Genomic DNA, 15,769 nt, shown 5'->3' with positions numbered 1-15,769 from the left:
AGACACCTGCGTTTGCCACAATGCTCTCATCCAGCGACTTTGCGTCTGCTTCTTGGGAACTCGTGATCCAAGTTGACCATCCAAATGAAGAGGAGCAGAAGGACGTCACACTGAGAGTGTCTGGAGACCTGCACATTGGGGGAGTGATGCTCAAGTTAGTGGAACAGATCAGTAAGTTGCTGCTTCTTTATGGTTTCTCTACATTTGAAACCCTCTCTGTTGCATCACCACTAAATGGCTGAACTGGATTGTCTGACCATCTAAATTTTTTTGATCATCCATCTTGTAATGGCCCCTGCCTGCAAGAGGAAGAGAAATGGGAAGACCTGAAAGAGCCCAAACCACCCCCTGACCCCCAATGTGAAAATTTGAGTCTTTGGTGGCAAACTAAAGCTCCCCAGTAGGTGTAAAAATCTATTTGCACAAGAACGGGACCCCTTCCATGGTGACTTTAGACCACACCTGGGGCCTTAGATTATTGTGTGATTCTCCGTTAATGCTTGATTGCTCCGTGATGCAGGCGGCCTGGTGCCAATGTGTCTTTTAACATTGTCCACCATTTGCTACTCACCCTGTTTAAAACAAGGAAAGAAGTCTTCAGGGTCAGAGTCTTCACATCACGAGTCAACATGAGGTACCTAGAATTTAATAATGTTCTATTTTCTTTGTATTTATTTTCTATCTTCTACTTAAGACCACAGATGTTGGCTTTTCATTTACACTAGTGATATAAAGTATTTTTAAGTAAGCTTTCATTGGAGTATCATATACGTACAGAAAAGTGCACTTATTATAAGTGTACAGTTCAGTGAATTTTCACAGTCTTAAAACCACCACCCAGATCAAGAAAGAGAACATTACCTGTTCCCCCACCCAAGTCCCACACCTAACTCCTCCCAGCCACTGCCCCACCGAGGGTAACCACTATCCTGAATTCTTACTCCATAGGAATAATTTTACTTGTCTGCAAACTGTATATAAGTGGAATTATACAGGATAATATACTCTTAGGCATCTGCTTTCTTTCCTGCCACATTATGGCTGTAGATTTAACCATGCTATTGCATATAGTTTGGGTTCATCGATTCTCATTGCTGTATAATATTCCATTGTATGGTTATGCCACAGTTTATCCATTTACCTGTTGATAGATATTTGGATTGTTTCCATTTGGGGGCTTTTACAGATAGTACCTGTCTTTTGGTGACTATATAGTACATGCATTTCTAATGCGTATATAGCTCAGAGAAAAATTACTGAATAGAACTTTCCAAAATAGTTATAGCATTTATACTTCTTCTAATAGCACTGAGAGAAAGGTTTTCTAATCTAAATAGAGAGAAAGAAAGAGGGAGAAACTATTTTTTAAGTAAATAAAAATACCAGTGGCTCTTAATTTAGCAAAATAAAAGATTGAATATTGACTCTAACATTGGCAAAGGGGAAAGATTCAACCTAGATGCCAAGGGGCATTGAAGAAGGAGAAGAATTCAATGTTGATGCTACCATTGAGAGAGAAAATATTCAGCTCTGATTTCAGTGTAAACACTTTGGAAACTGGGAATATGGTGGAACTAATAAGAGATGGACATTCCTGAGAAGAGTGAAATATCAGCTTCCCAGTACTTCTGCGTGGAATTTGATTGGGAGCTGTTGATACTCCCTTGTGGAAGGATTCATTTCTATTAGAGAAATAATCTTGATTAAACAGAGGTGATGCTCCTGGCCTTCCCAGAAAGGACCATGACACCAAGGGACTTGGGAGAAGAGAACTTTAGTATTTCATCAGGAACAAAAATTGTATGTTTCTCTTCCTTTCATAGTATTTAAATATAAAGAAGGTAAGGTTCAGTCTGTCTTCTACCTGCCTCGCCTTAGGGACTTTGACAAGAAGCCAAGAATGATGAAACCTTGGGTTGTAGGAGGAGGTTGGAGCTGAAGACCAGCGTTGGCTTCAGTTTTGCACACAAGGGACTTGACTCTGGGGTGCGAGTGCTCACTCTCACTTTACTGCACTGTGTTCTCCGTTCTTGCAGACATAGCCCAGGACTGGTCAGACTTTGCCCTTTGGTGGGAACAGAAGCACTGCTGGCTTCTGAAAACTCACTGGACCCTGGACAAATGTGGGGTCCAGGCAGATGCAAAGCTTCTCTTCACCCCTCAGCATAAAATGCTTCGCCTCCGCCTGCCCAATGTGAAGACAGTGCGACTGCGAGTCAGCTTCTCGGCCGTGGTCTTCAGAGCAGTCAGCGACATCTGCAGAGCCCTGAGTGAGTTCCCGCAGGCACCTGCGCCCTCTGGACTCTCAGCAGAGGAGGACAGGAAAATACGTGCACTTCTGCCAACAAGCAGTTGGCTTTACAGAACTCGTCCCTTATTAGGAGCATACTTTTCAAGCCCAGTTCTGGAGACTTTAGCCATTTAAGTGAAGTTAAACCAAACGGAACATTATTGGAATAAATCAGATTCACTTCCACAAAGCTTAAAACTATTTAAAAAGAGACTTGTAAACAGAAGAGACAACCCCATTAAGATTTCCCACCCAAAACTCATTTCTCTAAGCCATACTGAAATCATCATTATATTTAAGACAAAAAAGAGTTCCATTAAATTATTATCACCATAGAGCCGATATGTCTATATTGTTTTTGAGATAATGGTGATGCAATGTCTTAATTGCTTCCTTAACATTTGGTTCCAGTAAATAACTCTGTCCACAAACATCATTTGTGGAGTTTATTTTAAGCAGAAAAGTACACTTAATTATGGATCAGAAACTTTAACAGCCATTAGAGACAACACTGTCCAAACCATTTCTTCTTCCTGGGACTTCCATAATAGGAGCAAACCCTGGGTCAGGAAGGTGTTCTTATTTTATATTTTTTGAAAGTGTGTACGTATATTCTTGAGTTCCAAGGCAAAGATTTAGTATTTGAACACAGTATATACAGTACGTGAGTGAGTGATCTATCTCCCCATTAAACTGTAAACTGCTCATTCATTCCTTCAACAAATATATATGTATTGGTTTGGCAGGCCCTGGGATGAGTGCTAGGGATGGGTTAAGCAATAAAAATAGCCCAAGGGCTTCCCTGGTGGCGCAGTGGTTGAGAATCTGCCTGCCAATGCAGGGGACACGGGTTCAAGCCCTGGCCCGGGAAGATCCCGCATGCCGCGGAGCAGCTGAGCCCCTGCTCCACAACTGCTGAGCAGCCCCCGCTCTCCACAACTAGAGAAGGCCTGCACACAGCAACAAAGACCCAGTGCAGCCAAAAATAAATAAATAAATAAAAATTAAAAAAAAAAAAATTTTTTTAAAAATAAAAAAATAGCCCAAAATCTCTGCCCTCCTTGAGCTTACATTGCAGCATACAGAGACAGAAAATAAATCATGTAAAAAATAAGATGTTAAAAGGAGATAGGTAGTGGAGGAAAAAAGGAAAAAGTGTAATAGTGTACACAGGATTGAGAGTGCCAGTGTTGGGTAGTGCAGGCTGGTATAGTATTAAATAAGGTGAAGACAGAACCATTTCTTGAGCATGTCTGTGTTCCTAACACCTAGAAGAATGCCTGGCACACATGAGCTGCTTAGTAACTGGTTGTTGACTGAGCAAATGAATGGAAGCTTCCATTACAAAACATAAGTTCCAGAATTGTCCCTGATGCATGGTGAGCAAATGACAAGTACAGGGCGCCTTGCTTTCAGTAATATTCTAATGAAAATTTGAAGACAGAGTGAATGAGTAAATAAAATTCTACATTTCACACACCACAGTTGACTGGAAGCACACATTGTAGCTGGGGCCAAAAACTTGAAGTTTTGAAATAAACAGAAACATTCATACATTCTTTTCTTTTCCAGATTATACCTTCATGGTAGTTCTAAAGGGCTCAACTTGGCATTTCTAATAAACCCTTTTTTTTTTTTTTTTTTTTCTTTTTGACCATGCCACATGGCTTGCGGGATCTCTGTTCCCCAACCAGAGATTGAACGCAGGCCACAGCAGTGAAAGGGCCGAGTCCTAACCACTGGACCACCAGGGAATTCCCTAATAATCACTTTTTATATGTGACCAGTTGAAACTAAATCAAATTTAGCAATAGGATGATTTTTTCCCTCGAGGAAAAGACAAGACACAAATCTTGGGCTTGGAGATATCGATGTTTTGTTTTGTTTTGTTTTGTTTGTAAAGCTTCCACTGCAAATTTTGATTCATCTCCGGGTTTTGTGTATAAATTATGCATTTGGAATGGTCACAGGTGTGTGTTGCAACCTGACAGTCAGGCTTGGTTACTGGGAGGGAATCGAGCTCAATTGCCAGCCTCAGCCTCAGCACCAAGCAGTGTTTGAACCAAGAGGTAGGAGGACCTATGGAATCGTGCATTTACCTCCAGGAAAGCTGCCCAGAAACTCTTAACATCCACATTCCTTGGCTTTTACCTAGGATCATAGCAGCCCAGTGTGTTTATAAAGTTATCAGTTCTGATTGGAAATGGCAGTTATACGTATATTTGATTAATGGAGGAAAATGGGGACTATCTTCTTAGTCTGAGCACTCCAGAAGCAGACCTGAGATAAGAATTCAAGTACAAATATTATTTATTTGGAAGGTGATGCCAGGAAACACTGGCTGGGAGTGGGAAAGTGAGACTGGGAAGAGAAGGCCACTAATGAGCAAGTATCACTGATCAAGTCACACTGTGGGCAACTGGGGACCTCTGGGAGGCAGTGTGGACATGTCTTGGAGCTGTGCCACCCAAGGGGCAAGGGAGCTGGGGTGTTAATACACCATTCTCATCAGTCATTGAGTCATCGAGGGCTGTTCTTGGGGAACGTTAATTCTCTGAACTCATGTGGCCTGTTGCATCTGTATCTGAGCAGTGTGGACTCTGGCATCCAGAGCAAGCCCTTGGGTAGAGAGACACATCCTAGCTGCCATTGGAAGGGGGTCAGAGCGCACTGAAATGGTGATGGCCAAGGGGTGGGCAGGGCACCTACCATGTCTGCCTCGGGTATGAAATTAGCTGTTGGGCAGAGAAAGGCTCTGAAGACCGCTGGTCCATAAAGAAAAAAGGTGGGGTCTTTGGTTGTTGCTTAAAAACCTAAAAACAGAAAAGGAAGGAAGGGAGGGAGGAAGGAAGGAAGCAAGGAGGGAGGGGAAAACGTAGTAAACAGATGACACAAGCATAGCGAAATGCTGAGAGCAGTTTAAGCAGAGTGCCGAGCACAGGAAGGAGCCACTATACTATTCCCTTCACATTGGATATGTTTGAAACATTTTCACAGTAGATTAAAAAACAAACTAGAAATTTTCCTAGACTGAATCTCCCTCAACTATCTGACCCCCCACACACACCCATTTTAGGAGTCACTTATCCCCTTCAGTTTCTTCAAAAGGAATGCGATTTAGTTCCATTTATTTCTCAGGAATTTCCTGAGAAATGGTTTCAGATGCCCAACATGACTCTGCGTCTTAGAAGGAATTTTCTTTTTACTTTTTGCATTTCTTCTTTCTTCTTCTTTATATATTTATTTATTTATTTAATTTATTTATTTTTGGCTGTGTTGGGTCTTCGTTGCTGTGTGCAGGCTTTCTCTAGTTGCGGCGAGTGGGGGCTACTCTTCATTGCGGTGCATGGGCTTCTCATTGCGGTGGCTTCTCTTGTTGCGGAGCACGGGCTCTAGGCGCATGGGCTTCAGTAGTTGTGGCACTTGGGCTCAGTAGTTGTGGCTCACGGGCTCTAGAGCGCAGGCTCAGTAGTTGTGGCGCACAGGCTTAGTTGCTCTGCGGCATGTGGGATCCTCCTGGACCAGGGCTCGAACCCATGTCCCCTGCATTGGCAGGCAGACTCTTAACCACTGCACCACCAGGAAAGCCCTTTTCTTTCTTTTTTATATTTTTTTATTTTTTAGATATTAGAAGAGCAGAAGAAGTTTCCTTGTTAAAGCCTTCTGGTGAATATTTTAAAAAGAAGAAAAGAAAAGAAAAAAATAATAAGGAGCCCATAATTGAAGATATTTTAAGCCTGGAGTGTTCTCCAACAAATTCAGGCCCACCAGGTAAGATTTATGATAGGTGTTTTGTTGTTTTAATTCATTATTAAATCCAAGAATTTCTTAAATTCTTAAGTCCCAAGAACTCTCCTCCCCTCTGCTCACCTTTCTTCTCTCCCCCAAACAAAGAAGGACTAAAATTGAGGATTCCAGTGATGAGGATAGAATATCCAACTAATTTTAGAACTAACAGAAATTTTTTGACAAGGTATGTTGTATGGCTCATTATTTTAATTGTATGTATTAGGTCGCTGATGAATGTAAAACTTTAGTAGAATTGGCCAAGAATTTGTGGGATAAAGGAAATTTGTTAGATCACTCAGATATACTTCTCTTCCTGATCCTACCTTCATATGACTCTTTCCTGAACTCAATTTAAATTTTGCGTTGGACGTGTAACAGGAGGGGCTGTACAAATTCTGTAAAGTCATCATCCTTTTATTTTTACAGTCGTACATCAGAGATATTGCAGACCACAGCAATAAAGCAAGTCACACGAATTTCTTTTGTTTCCCATCTCATATAAAAGTTTACACTCTACTGTTACTATTAAGTGTGCAATAGCATTATGCCTTTAAAAAAATGTACATACCTTAATTAAAAAATACTTTATTTCTAAAAATGCTAACATCATCTGAGCCTTCAGCAAGTCATAGCAGTAACATCAAAGATCACTGATCCCCATGACAAATATAATAATCATGGAAAAGTTTGAAATATTAGGAGAGTTACCAAAATGTGGCACAGAGACACAAAGTGAGCAAATGCCATTGGAAAAATGGCGCCAATAGACTTGCTCAACACACAGTTGCCACAAACCTTCAATTTCTAAAAAAACAAAAAACCAGTATCTGCGAAGCACAATAAAATAAGATATGCCTATATATAAGAATTAATCTCTAGCTTGCTTGCAACTCTGAGGATTTCTTGCATAGTATATTCCAATGCAAAGAATGAAAAGGATTATTTACGCTTTCCTTATGCAAATTAGAGTCAGATGATTTATAAACCATCAACTAGCTGGGTTCTTAAAATTGTAAATACTGTGATTTGTTTAGGGGATTTGCCAAAGAATATAGTGTATGCATGCATTCTGCAAGAGCTCCAGTTTTCTAATAGTGCCAGAACTCACTACCAAAATAGGAGAATTCTGAATTATTGAGAAGGAGATAGTTCCACATCTGTCTGGGTTGATTTTGGAAGTTTTTACAGCCTATGAGTTCCCAAGCTTCCCAGGAGCTAAATATTCAGACAGGAGTTTTACCTGTGTTTAACTTCTCTCCCCATCACTCATGACTTATCTGATTATTTTAAATGATAACAAACATTTAAGTTCAAAATCCATTTTAGTACAAGCAATATTGGTAATTATTTTTCTAAAGATTCCTACCCCAAATCTCATATCCTAGTTCATACTCTCCTTTGCTTTGCAGTAAGTCCTGGCTTATACAGTAGAACCATGACCCCCACATATGACCCCATCAACGGAACGCCAGCATCATCCACAATGACTTGGTTTAGTGACAGCCCTTTGGCTGAACAAAACTGCAGTATCCTCGCATTCAGCCAGCCCCCTCAGTCACCAGAAGCTCTTGCTGACATGTACCAGCCTCGGTCTCTGGTTGACAAAGCCAAGCTTAACGCAGGGTAAGGACATGACTTCGTTTTGCTTCTCTGTGAACTGATGTTGATATAGTAAGAGAGATGCTGCAGGGATGGGGGAGGGGGGTGTTTCATTTTTAAGTTAGCATGCCTAGGGATTGTATACTATTCACAAAAATCAGTGCTGATTTTAGCAACAAAAGGGAAAAATGCAGCCTTTCATCATTTCAGTACATTTAAAGTGTGACAACATTTATGCACTGGGTTAATTCAATGGTTTACCATATGTGAATACTAATTCTTTGCCCATACACGTGTGCAAAGTGTATTTTATGGAATGTAGAACAGCTTATAAGTGGGTTGGTCCCCATGGAGCAGCAGGGGAGACCCAAGGTGGCCTCACTGTCTTTCGTAGAGCACTCCTTCTCCATTCTGCGATCCAACGAGTGAGTCCTTCAGCGTTTGTTTGAAGTGGTCTCAGAAAACACAATCTATTTCTCAAACCACCATCTATTTCACTCCCTGCTGTCCACCAAGCAAAGTCAAGTTTGTTAACAGCACTCCATTCCCTGTGAGATCTGGCCCTGAAGATGTCCATCTGTCCATCCTGCTGTGCTCTCATGCACCCCATCCCCCCACGTGCATGCTCACTCTTCTGTCACCGCCTCATCTCCAGCTTTTCCCCTGCTCCAGAACCCTCTCCTTTCCTCCTCCTCTACCAGCCCATCCCTGTTTGTCCTTTAAAGCCCAGCCACATACAGTCTCCTTCTCAGATGTCACCATTCAAGATCAGTCACTTCCCTTGAGTCCTGTTCTTGGCTCCAGTGTTACCTTGTTCCTTTAGTATGAGGCTTGGTTACCCTACTGGACTGTCAGTTCCTTTAGGTTGGAGACTGAATCTTGGTTATTCTTATTCTCCCAAAAGGGAATATATAATATGTAATAGAATATTACATATATAAGTATATATAATCAATATATATAAACATATATAAAATACTTGATAGACGTTCAAGCCATTGTCCTTCAGTGGTATTGGATGCCCCTCATTCCCACCTTGTTTTGTTGTTAACTTTTCATCACCCCTCACCATTGCCAGTACTTATCTTTCAAACTCTAGAATTGTGCTACCCAGTACAGGAGTCACTAGCCGCATATGGACATTTACATTTATGTTTGAATATAATTAAAATTAAAATGTGGCACTAGCCACATTTAAACCTTCAGTAGCCACGTGTGGCTAGTGGCTACTCAATTGGGCAGGGCAATATAGAATATTTCCATTGTTACAGAAAGTTCTACATAGAACTTTCTGTAAGATAGAGCCAGTTCTGGGTTGGACCATCTGGTGTAGAAATGGTCAGCAGTCAACAAGTACATGCAGCACAAGTACATGCAACAGTCAGCAAGCGCAGATTCTCATTCTGGCTCCACCACGAGGCATGTGACCTTGAACATATCACTTAATGTTGCTGAGGCTCATTTTCCTCATCCATAAAACTGAGAAAATAAGAACTGCCCTGGGGGACTTCCCTGGTGGTCCAGTGGGTGAGAGTCTGCGCTCCCAATGCAGGGTGCCCGGGTTCGATCCCTGGTCAGGAAACTAGATCCCACATGCGGCAACTAAGAGCCCGCATGCCACAACTAAAGATCCCACGTGCCACAACTGAGTCCGCATGCCACCACTAAAGATCCCACGTGCCGCAACTAAGACCTGGTGCAGCCAAAATAAATAAAATTAAATTGTAAAAAAAATTAACTCAAAAAAAGAAAGAAGAAGAAGAACTGCCCTGGCTCCTTCAGTTGGTTACTTTAAAGTGTCAGTGAGAAAATATATACATACAAAAAAGCACTTGGAAAGCTGTATGAAAGCTGTATGTATAAAATGGAGATATAAGCTATTATCAAGTCATCTCCCTTACTGAGTTTTGGTTATATTACTTACCCGGACTTTGTTCAAGGGTGTATGTATACATACGTATACATTTAGATATACATGCATATGTATATATAAACACATTATATAATACTATAATTATGTGTGTAAAATTGATTGACTTTTAAAACTCATCCTGTTGTTTTCTAGTTGGCTAGACTCCTCACGTTCCCTTATGGAACAAGGCATCCAGGAGGATGAGCAGCTGCTGTTACGATTTAAATACTACACTTTCTTTGACTTGAATCCCAAAGTAAGATACTTTTTCTCAATTCTGTCTCTCCTTTTTTTTTTTTAATGTGAATGCATGAAAGTGTAAAATTGAGTTATTTAGTTTTCAAAATTAGGATTAATTTATGTAACCTTCTGTTTAGCTCTGTAGGGTTAGACCAATAAATGTATACTGGTCTCTGGATTTTCATCTGTTTGTCTCTAGCGAGCATGGTAGGCTACCCCTGAGTTAGGGGAGTCTCTAAGGGTCTTCACTCATGGCATGTGCTGCCCCTCTCCATTCATGGTGAAGCAGGAACAAGAAGAGAGTGGCTCACAGAGTTGGAGTCCTTCATGCTTAGGAAGGAGGGAGTTGTCAGGGCCCAGGTTAAGAGGGGAGGGGTTTTGGCAAAGAAGCCAGGACCTCATGATAGCACACACCTGGCTCACCACTGCGGTGCTGAATGAGTCTTGGGCAATGAGACAGAGGGATCATCTGGATAAATAAAGACCCCAGCTGGTTGCCAACTCTCATTTTAAGTGCACATCTCCCACCTGAAGTTTCCTAGGACAGCTGAATGGTGAAATAACTCCTCTGAACATCTGCCCCTTCCTTGTCCCAATTCTCCCTTTTGTAGAGTTGTGAATTGGCACTTAAAATGGCCCAAAGTAGAAAACACACACTGGGTCACCAGTCCTCTGAGTACACACCATGATTGTATCCTTCCCATCCCAGTTCCGAGCTGACTGCTCTTCTTTGATTACCACCGGGCACTTGTCCAAGGGGCCTGCCTCGGGTCGCCTTTTCTGCACCCATCCCTTCCTCATCCACGGCAGTGTTTCTGCCTCTTGTGTCACTGTCTCCTCCTTGGTCCTCATTTTGTCTGGGCTCCAGAGGCCCATCTGGACTCCCACTGCTTACCTAACTGGCATCTGCTTCAAAATAAGCCCTCTTCCTTGTTTCTGTGGAGCTCTTGCTCAGTCTTTGGTTGAGATCCAGCTTACTGCCCATGGGCCTAGCTTGCATCTGGAGTACATCACTTCCAGTGAATCATGGTAAGAAAGCAAACTTTGGCTCTTCTTTGATAAAATCTTCAGGAGAAATTACTGTTATGGCTTCTCTTAACCAATTGTTTTGATTTTCTTAAGGGCAGTGTGAATTATACAACTATTCAGGTTTTCTTTTTTGTGTTGCCTGCTAGAACCAAATCTTTACATTTTCTGTGACCTCATTTTTTAGCCTCATTCCTGACTCAGCTTTACTCTTTCCTTGACTAGTTCCTAGGTAACTTAATCTACCTTGTTGTATGCTATCTATTCTAATAAACTGCCTTAAATTTTTTTCTGAAACTAGATAACACATAAATAAAACATACTTATGCATTTTCTAATTGCTAAGTCAGGAATGTGGCCCCAACTTATCTCTTCAGACTTGTGCCCCTGTTGTTTTATTTATTCATTTGTTTATCGAACAACTACCGTGTGCCAAGAACTAAGATAAAGTTGAGGGCCCAAAACTGCTGGATGTTAGAATAACGTTTTCAAATTTATGAAATAAAATACATAGGATTACAAAATGGAACTATATTGAACTATAGTAACCAAAATCTTTTTCAAAATGGATATAAGTAACATATCTGTTTAATTAGTTGATATCAAAGTGATGATGAATGTGAGCATTATTTGAAAACAGCAACTGTGATGCAATATGAAAAATCTGTGAGTCTGGTAGTCATGAAGTCATAAGTGCTCTGTAGTACTGCGGTTTGTGGCCTACATTCACCATGGAAGGAAATGCTAAATTTCCATTAAGAGCCATTGCAAATAGAGGTGTAGGTTTTCCTAATCCAGGCTTATGGACCACCTGATTTAGACTCCCAAATCCAAGAATCGCAGATTCAGAAACCCTGCCCTAAGATCACATTCAGGTCTTATTCCTTCCAGAAAGGAGCTTTTCTCTACTCTTGGTCACACTGGCCCTTCCCTTCTCTGAGCCACAACTGAGTGTAATTTCAGGACTCACACCTCTAATTGTACCACATTCATGGATTTTCTCTACAAATAAACTGCAAACTCCTTGGAGTTAGGGAGCACTTCTGATATTTCCTTTACTCTCAACCCCTACGTGCTGCAAGGATGCTGGGAGAGTCAGACTTTCCTAGTCGCCTGCTCCAGGATGGGATCAGCTGGTCCTTGGAGACCCTCCTATCAATTTCCTTGCCAAGAGATTCCCCATTAAAACCCTTGCTTTGGCAATTGAGCTCAATGCTAAAAGTAAACTCAGTCATCTACTGCTTAAAATAATAGTCAGGAACATGTAAGTGACATCACAGTCAAGGAATTCAGACATGGCAGATCATCAGCATAAATATCAAACATGGAGGGGCAGTGTTAAAAATGTGTTGTCTAAAAAGTGGAAGATTAAAAGGAATCATACTTCCAAAGGGGACAAGAACCCGGAAGGCAAAGGTTACTAGGGCTGTTGTCCTAGGCTCTTTGCCTCCAGCCCCTGCTTGCTTAATTGGTAAGGAGTTCTGTGTCCATAGCCTATGAACAAAATGTATCTGAATCTAACAGCAAAATAGCAGCTGTCAACCCAAAGGTGACAGGAAAACTCAAGCTGGTGGGATAGGACTTTGGGGTGCAGGATGATTCCCCAACCACTCTAGAGTTGTGGCAGCCCTCCCTTCTCTGCCCTCCTAAAGTACAGAGTGCTATAAATGAAAGCAAGTTTAAGGCTCCTGGGTAGAGGGATATAGAAACTTAAGATAGAGTTTGTGCTTTCAAAGAATCTACAATCAAATCAAGAAGAGCAAAGATAGCACCCATGAAACCACTGCAAACATACAAGGTACCCTACATTTAGGAGTTAAATCATATAATAGGACCAGGGAGCTTCTCTTCTCTGGCTTTCAGAGGAGAGATCCAAGCAAGCTGTAGAGCTGAGGCAACAGGCGCTGATTAAAATCTCAGATGTATGAAAGTACTAGAATACATTTCAAATATAATATACTTTAAAAATGCAAATTCCAGAATCCATAAAGAAAAGACTGGTACATTTTAATTAAAAAATGAAAATTTTATGCATGGCAAAAAACTATAAATGAAGTTAAAAAAAAGTCATTGCAACACATACTACAAACAAAAGGCCAGTCTCTAATATATCAAGAGCTCTTCCAAATCAATAATAAAATACCAACAACCCAGTAGACTAATGAGCAAAGGATGTGAACACATAGTTCATAGAAAAGGAACTACAATGGCTCTTATAAGGTCTTATACTGGCAAAGATCAAAAAGTTTCATGCACTATCTTAGCAAGAGTGTGGGGAAACAGGCTCTCTCATACATACACTGCTTGTAGGTCAAATTATGAATTAATCTAGCCTCTATGGAAGGCAATTTGGCAATATCTATCAGAATTACAATTCTGCATGGCTTTGACCCAGAAAATCCACCCCTCGATATTTATACCACAGTTATACTCAAATATGTGAGTTGATATGTCTGTACACAAGAACAGTTATTACATTATTTGTTTTAGGGAAAAATTGGAAACCACCTAAACATCCATCAATAGGGAACTGGTTAAATACATTATGGTCCATTCATATAGTGTTGTTTTTTTTTTTTTTTTAACTGTTGAGTTTAGTTGTCTTTTTTTTAAACTTTGGGTTTATTTATTTATTTATTTATTTATTTATTTATTTATTTATGGCTGTGTTGGGTCTTCGTTTCTGTGCGAGGGCTTTCTCTAGTTGTGGCAAGTGGGGGCCACTCTTCATCGCGGTGCGCGGGCTTCTCATTATCACAGCCTCTCTTGTTGCGGAGCACAGGCTCCAGACGCGCAGGCTCAGTAATTGTGGCTCACGGGCCTAGTTGCTCCACGGCATGTGGTATCTTCCCAGACCAGGGCTCGAACCCGTGTCCCCTGCATTGGCAGGCAGATTCTCAACCACTGCACCACCAGGGAAGCCCTCATACAGTGTTTTGATTAGGAAGAATGAATCAGCTTTCTTTTGATGGGGAGCATATTCAGGGAATATTACTGAATGAAAAAGAACAAGGTACAAAACCATCGGTAGAGAAACTACACTTTGTGGGGAACAAGGAAGGGTAAGAGACTGACTTTTTATTGTATACCCTTTGTCCCTTTTGAATTCATTCAAAATGAATTCCATCATTATATACTCTCTTGCCCCATTTAAGTGCATTTTATTTTTTTTTATTTTTTTATTTTTTTATTTTTTTTTTTATAATGAGAGCCTCTGGGAACTACAGTTTTGTCTTTTATTTTATTTAGTTATTTATTATTTATGGCTGTGTTGGGTCTTCGTTTCTGTGCGAGGGCTTTCTCTAGTTGTGGCAAGTGGGGGCCACTCTTCATCGCGGTGTGCGGGCCTCTCATTATCGTGGCCTCTCTTCTTGCGGAGCACAGGCTCCAGACGCGCAGGCTCAGTAATTGTGGCTCACGGGCCGAGTTGCTCCGCGGCATATGGGATCTTCCCAGACCACGGCTCGAACCCGTGTCCCCTGCATTGGCAGGCAGATTCTCAACCACTGCGCCACCAGGGAAGCCCTAAGTGCATTTTAAAATGTGTGCATTTTTTTAAAAAAAACTTCTGTGACTCCAGTAGTTTATAGTATTTTTTAAAATGTTCACTAGAGAAAAGGCACATCAGTTTTTTGTTTGTTTGTTTGTTTTTATAAATTTATTCATTTATTTATTTTTGGCTGTGTTGGGTCTTCGTTGCTGCGCGCGGGCTTTCTCTAGTTGCTGCAAGCGGGGGCTACTCTTCATTGTGGTGCTCAGGCTTCTCATTGCATGGTTTCTCTTGTTGCGGAGCACAGGCTCTAGGCACGCAGGCTTCAGTAGTTGTGGCAGATGGGCTCAGTAGTTGTGGCTCGTGGGCTCTAGAGTGCAGGCTCAGTAGTTGTGGCGCATGGGACGGGCCTAGCTCCTTGGCACGTGGGATCTTCCCGGACCAGGGCTCAAACCCGTGTCCCCTGCATTGGCAGGAGGATTCTTAAGCACTGAGCCACCAGGGAAGTCCCAAGGCACATCAGTTTTAATAAGAGGCCTAGAAGATACTAAAACTTGCTATCCAACTGGGGACTTCCCTGGTGGTCCAGTGGTTAAGAATCCGCCTGCCAATGCAGGGGACACAGGTTTGAGCCCTGGTCCGGGAAGATCCCACATGCCACAGAGCAACTAAGTCTGTGAGCCACAACTACTGAGCCTGTGTGCCGCAACTACTGAGCCCTCATGTCGCAACTACTGAAGCCCGCACACCTAGAGCCCATGCTCTGCAACAAGAGAAGCCACCACAATGAGAAGCACGCGCACCTAAACGAAGAGTAGCCCACGCTTGCCGCAACTAGAGAAAGCCTGCATGCAGCAATGAAGATACAGCACAGCCAAAATAATTAATTAATTAATTAATTTTAAAAACTTGCTACCCAAGTTTTTAGGGAATCACTTAAGAGTGATTAGATCCAAATAGTAATCCTTTCCTGAGAGCGTGAAAACTATGGGAGTTAGGTTTTGTTATTTTTTATATTGTTGGTTGGTGGAAGGAGGGAAGGGTTTACTGAATTGGCCAGATAGGGAGAAACAGGGATTCATGCGGTGGAGTTGGCAGAAACTACGTGCTTTGGTGGTTTCTATTTTCAATTAACCAGGAGACAAAGGAAATTGAGGGCCAAGGAGAGGGCAGCAGTAGCCAGTTCCCACCAGGGAAATATTTGTTTCTGAGTCGCTGAAACCACTGAAAGAGTTCTCAGGAAAAAAGCTTTTGGGATACCTGTTAATGAATGAACCTGTGAAGACCCAGGACCTTGTGCTGTCCCAGAGCCTCAGTGGGAATGTGAACAAGCCTCCAAAGAGGAAAATCCAGAGCTCTGTGGATGCCGCAGAGGAATCCAGGTTCCTCAGCAGGAGCCAGGCTGGCCCGGCCTCTTCTCTTG

The 15,769-nt window shown here is 41.7% G+C and overlaps 1 protein-coding gene across 4 annotated transcripts in view; it reads left to right on the top strand.

Moving 5' to 3' along the window:
- Positions 1-15,769, top strand: part of FERMT1 (FERM domain containing kindlin 1) — a 48,627-nt gene that overhangs the window by 5,449 nt on the left and 27,409 nt on the right. Inside the window, exons 2-6 of one of the 4 annotated variants that reach the window (XM_082428223.1) lie at positions 3-171; positions 2,037-2,270; positions 5,915-6,061; positions 7,489-7,702; positions 9,744-9,846. In XM_082428223.1, coding sequence (XP_082284349.1) covers positions 21-171; positions 2,037-2,270; positions 5,915-6,061; positions 7,489-7,702; positions 9,744-9,846 — 849 coding nt within the window. In that variant the 5' untranslated portion in view covers positions 3-20. The other 3 variants (XM_082428225.1, XM_082428224.1, XM_082428222.1) reach the window with 3 other exon arrangements.

Source organism: Balaenoptera physalus (assembly GCF_965194825.1).
Source record: "Balaenoptera physalus genome assembly, chromosome: 16".
In the NCBI taxonomy this organism is placed as follows: Eukaryota; Metazoa; Chordata; class Mammalia; order Artiodactyla; family Balaenopteridae; genus Balaenoptera; species Balaenoptera physalus.
This window is presented reverse-complemented; position numbering and strand designations above follow the sequence as displayed.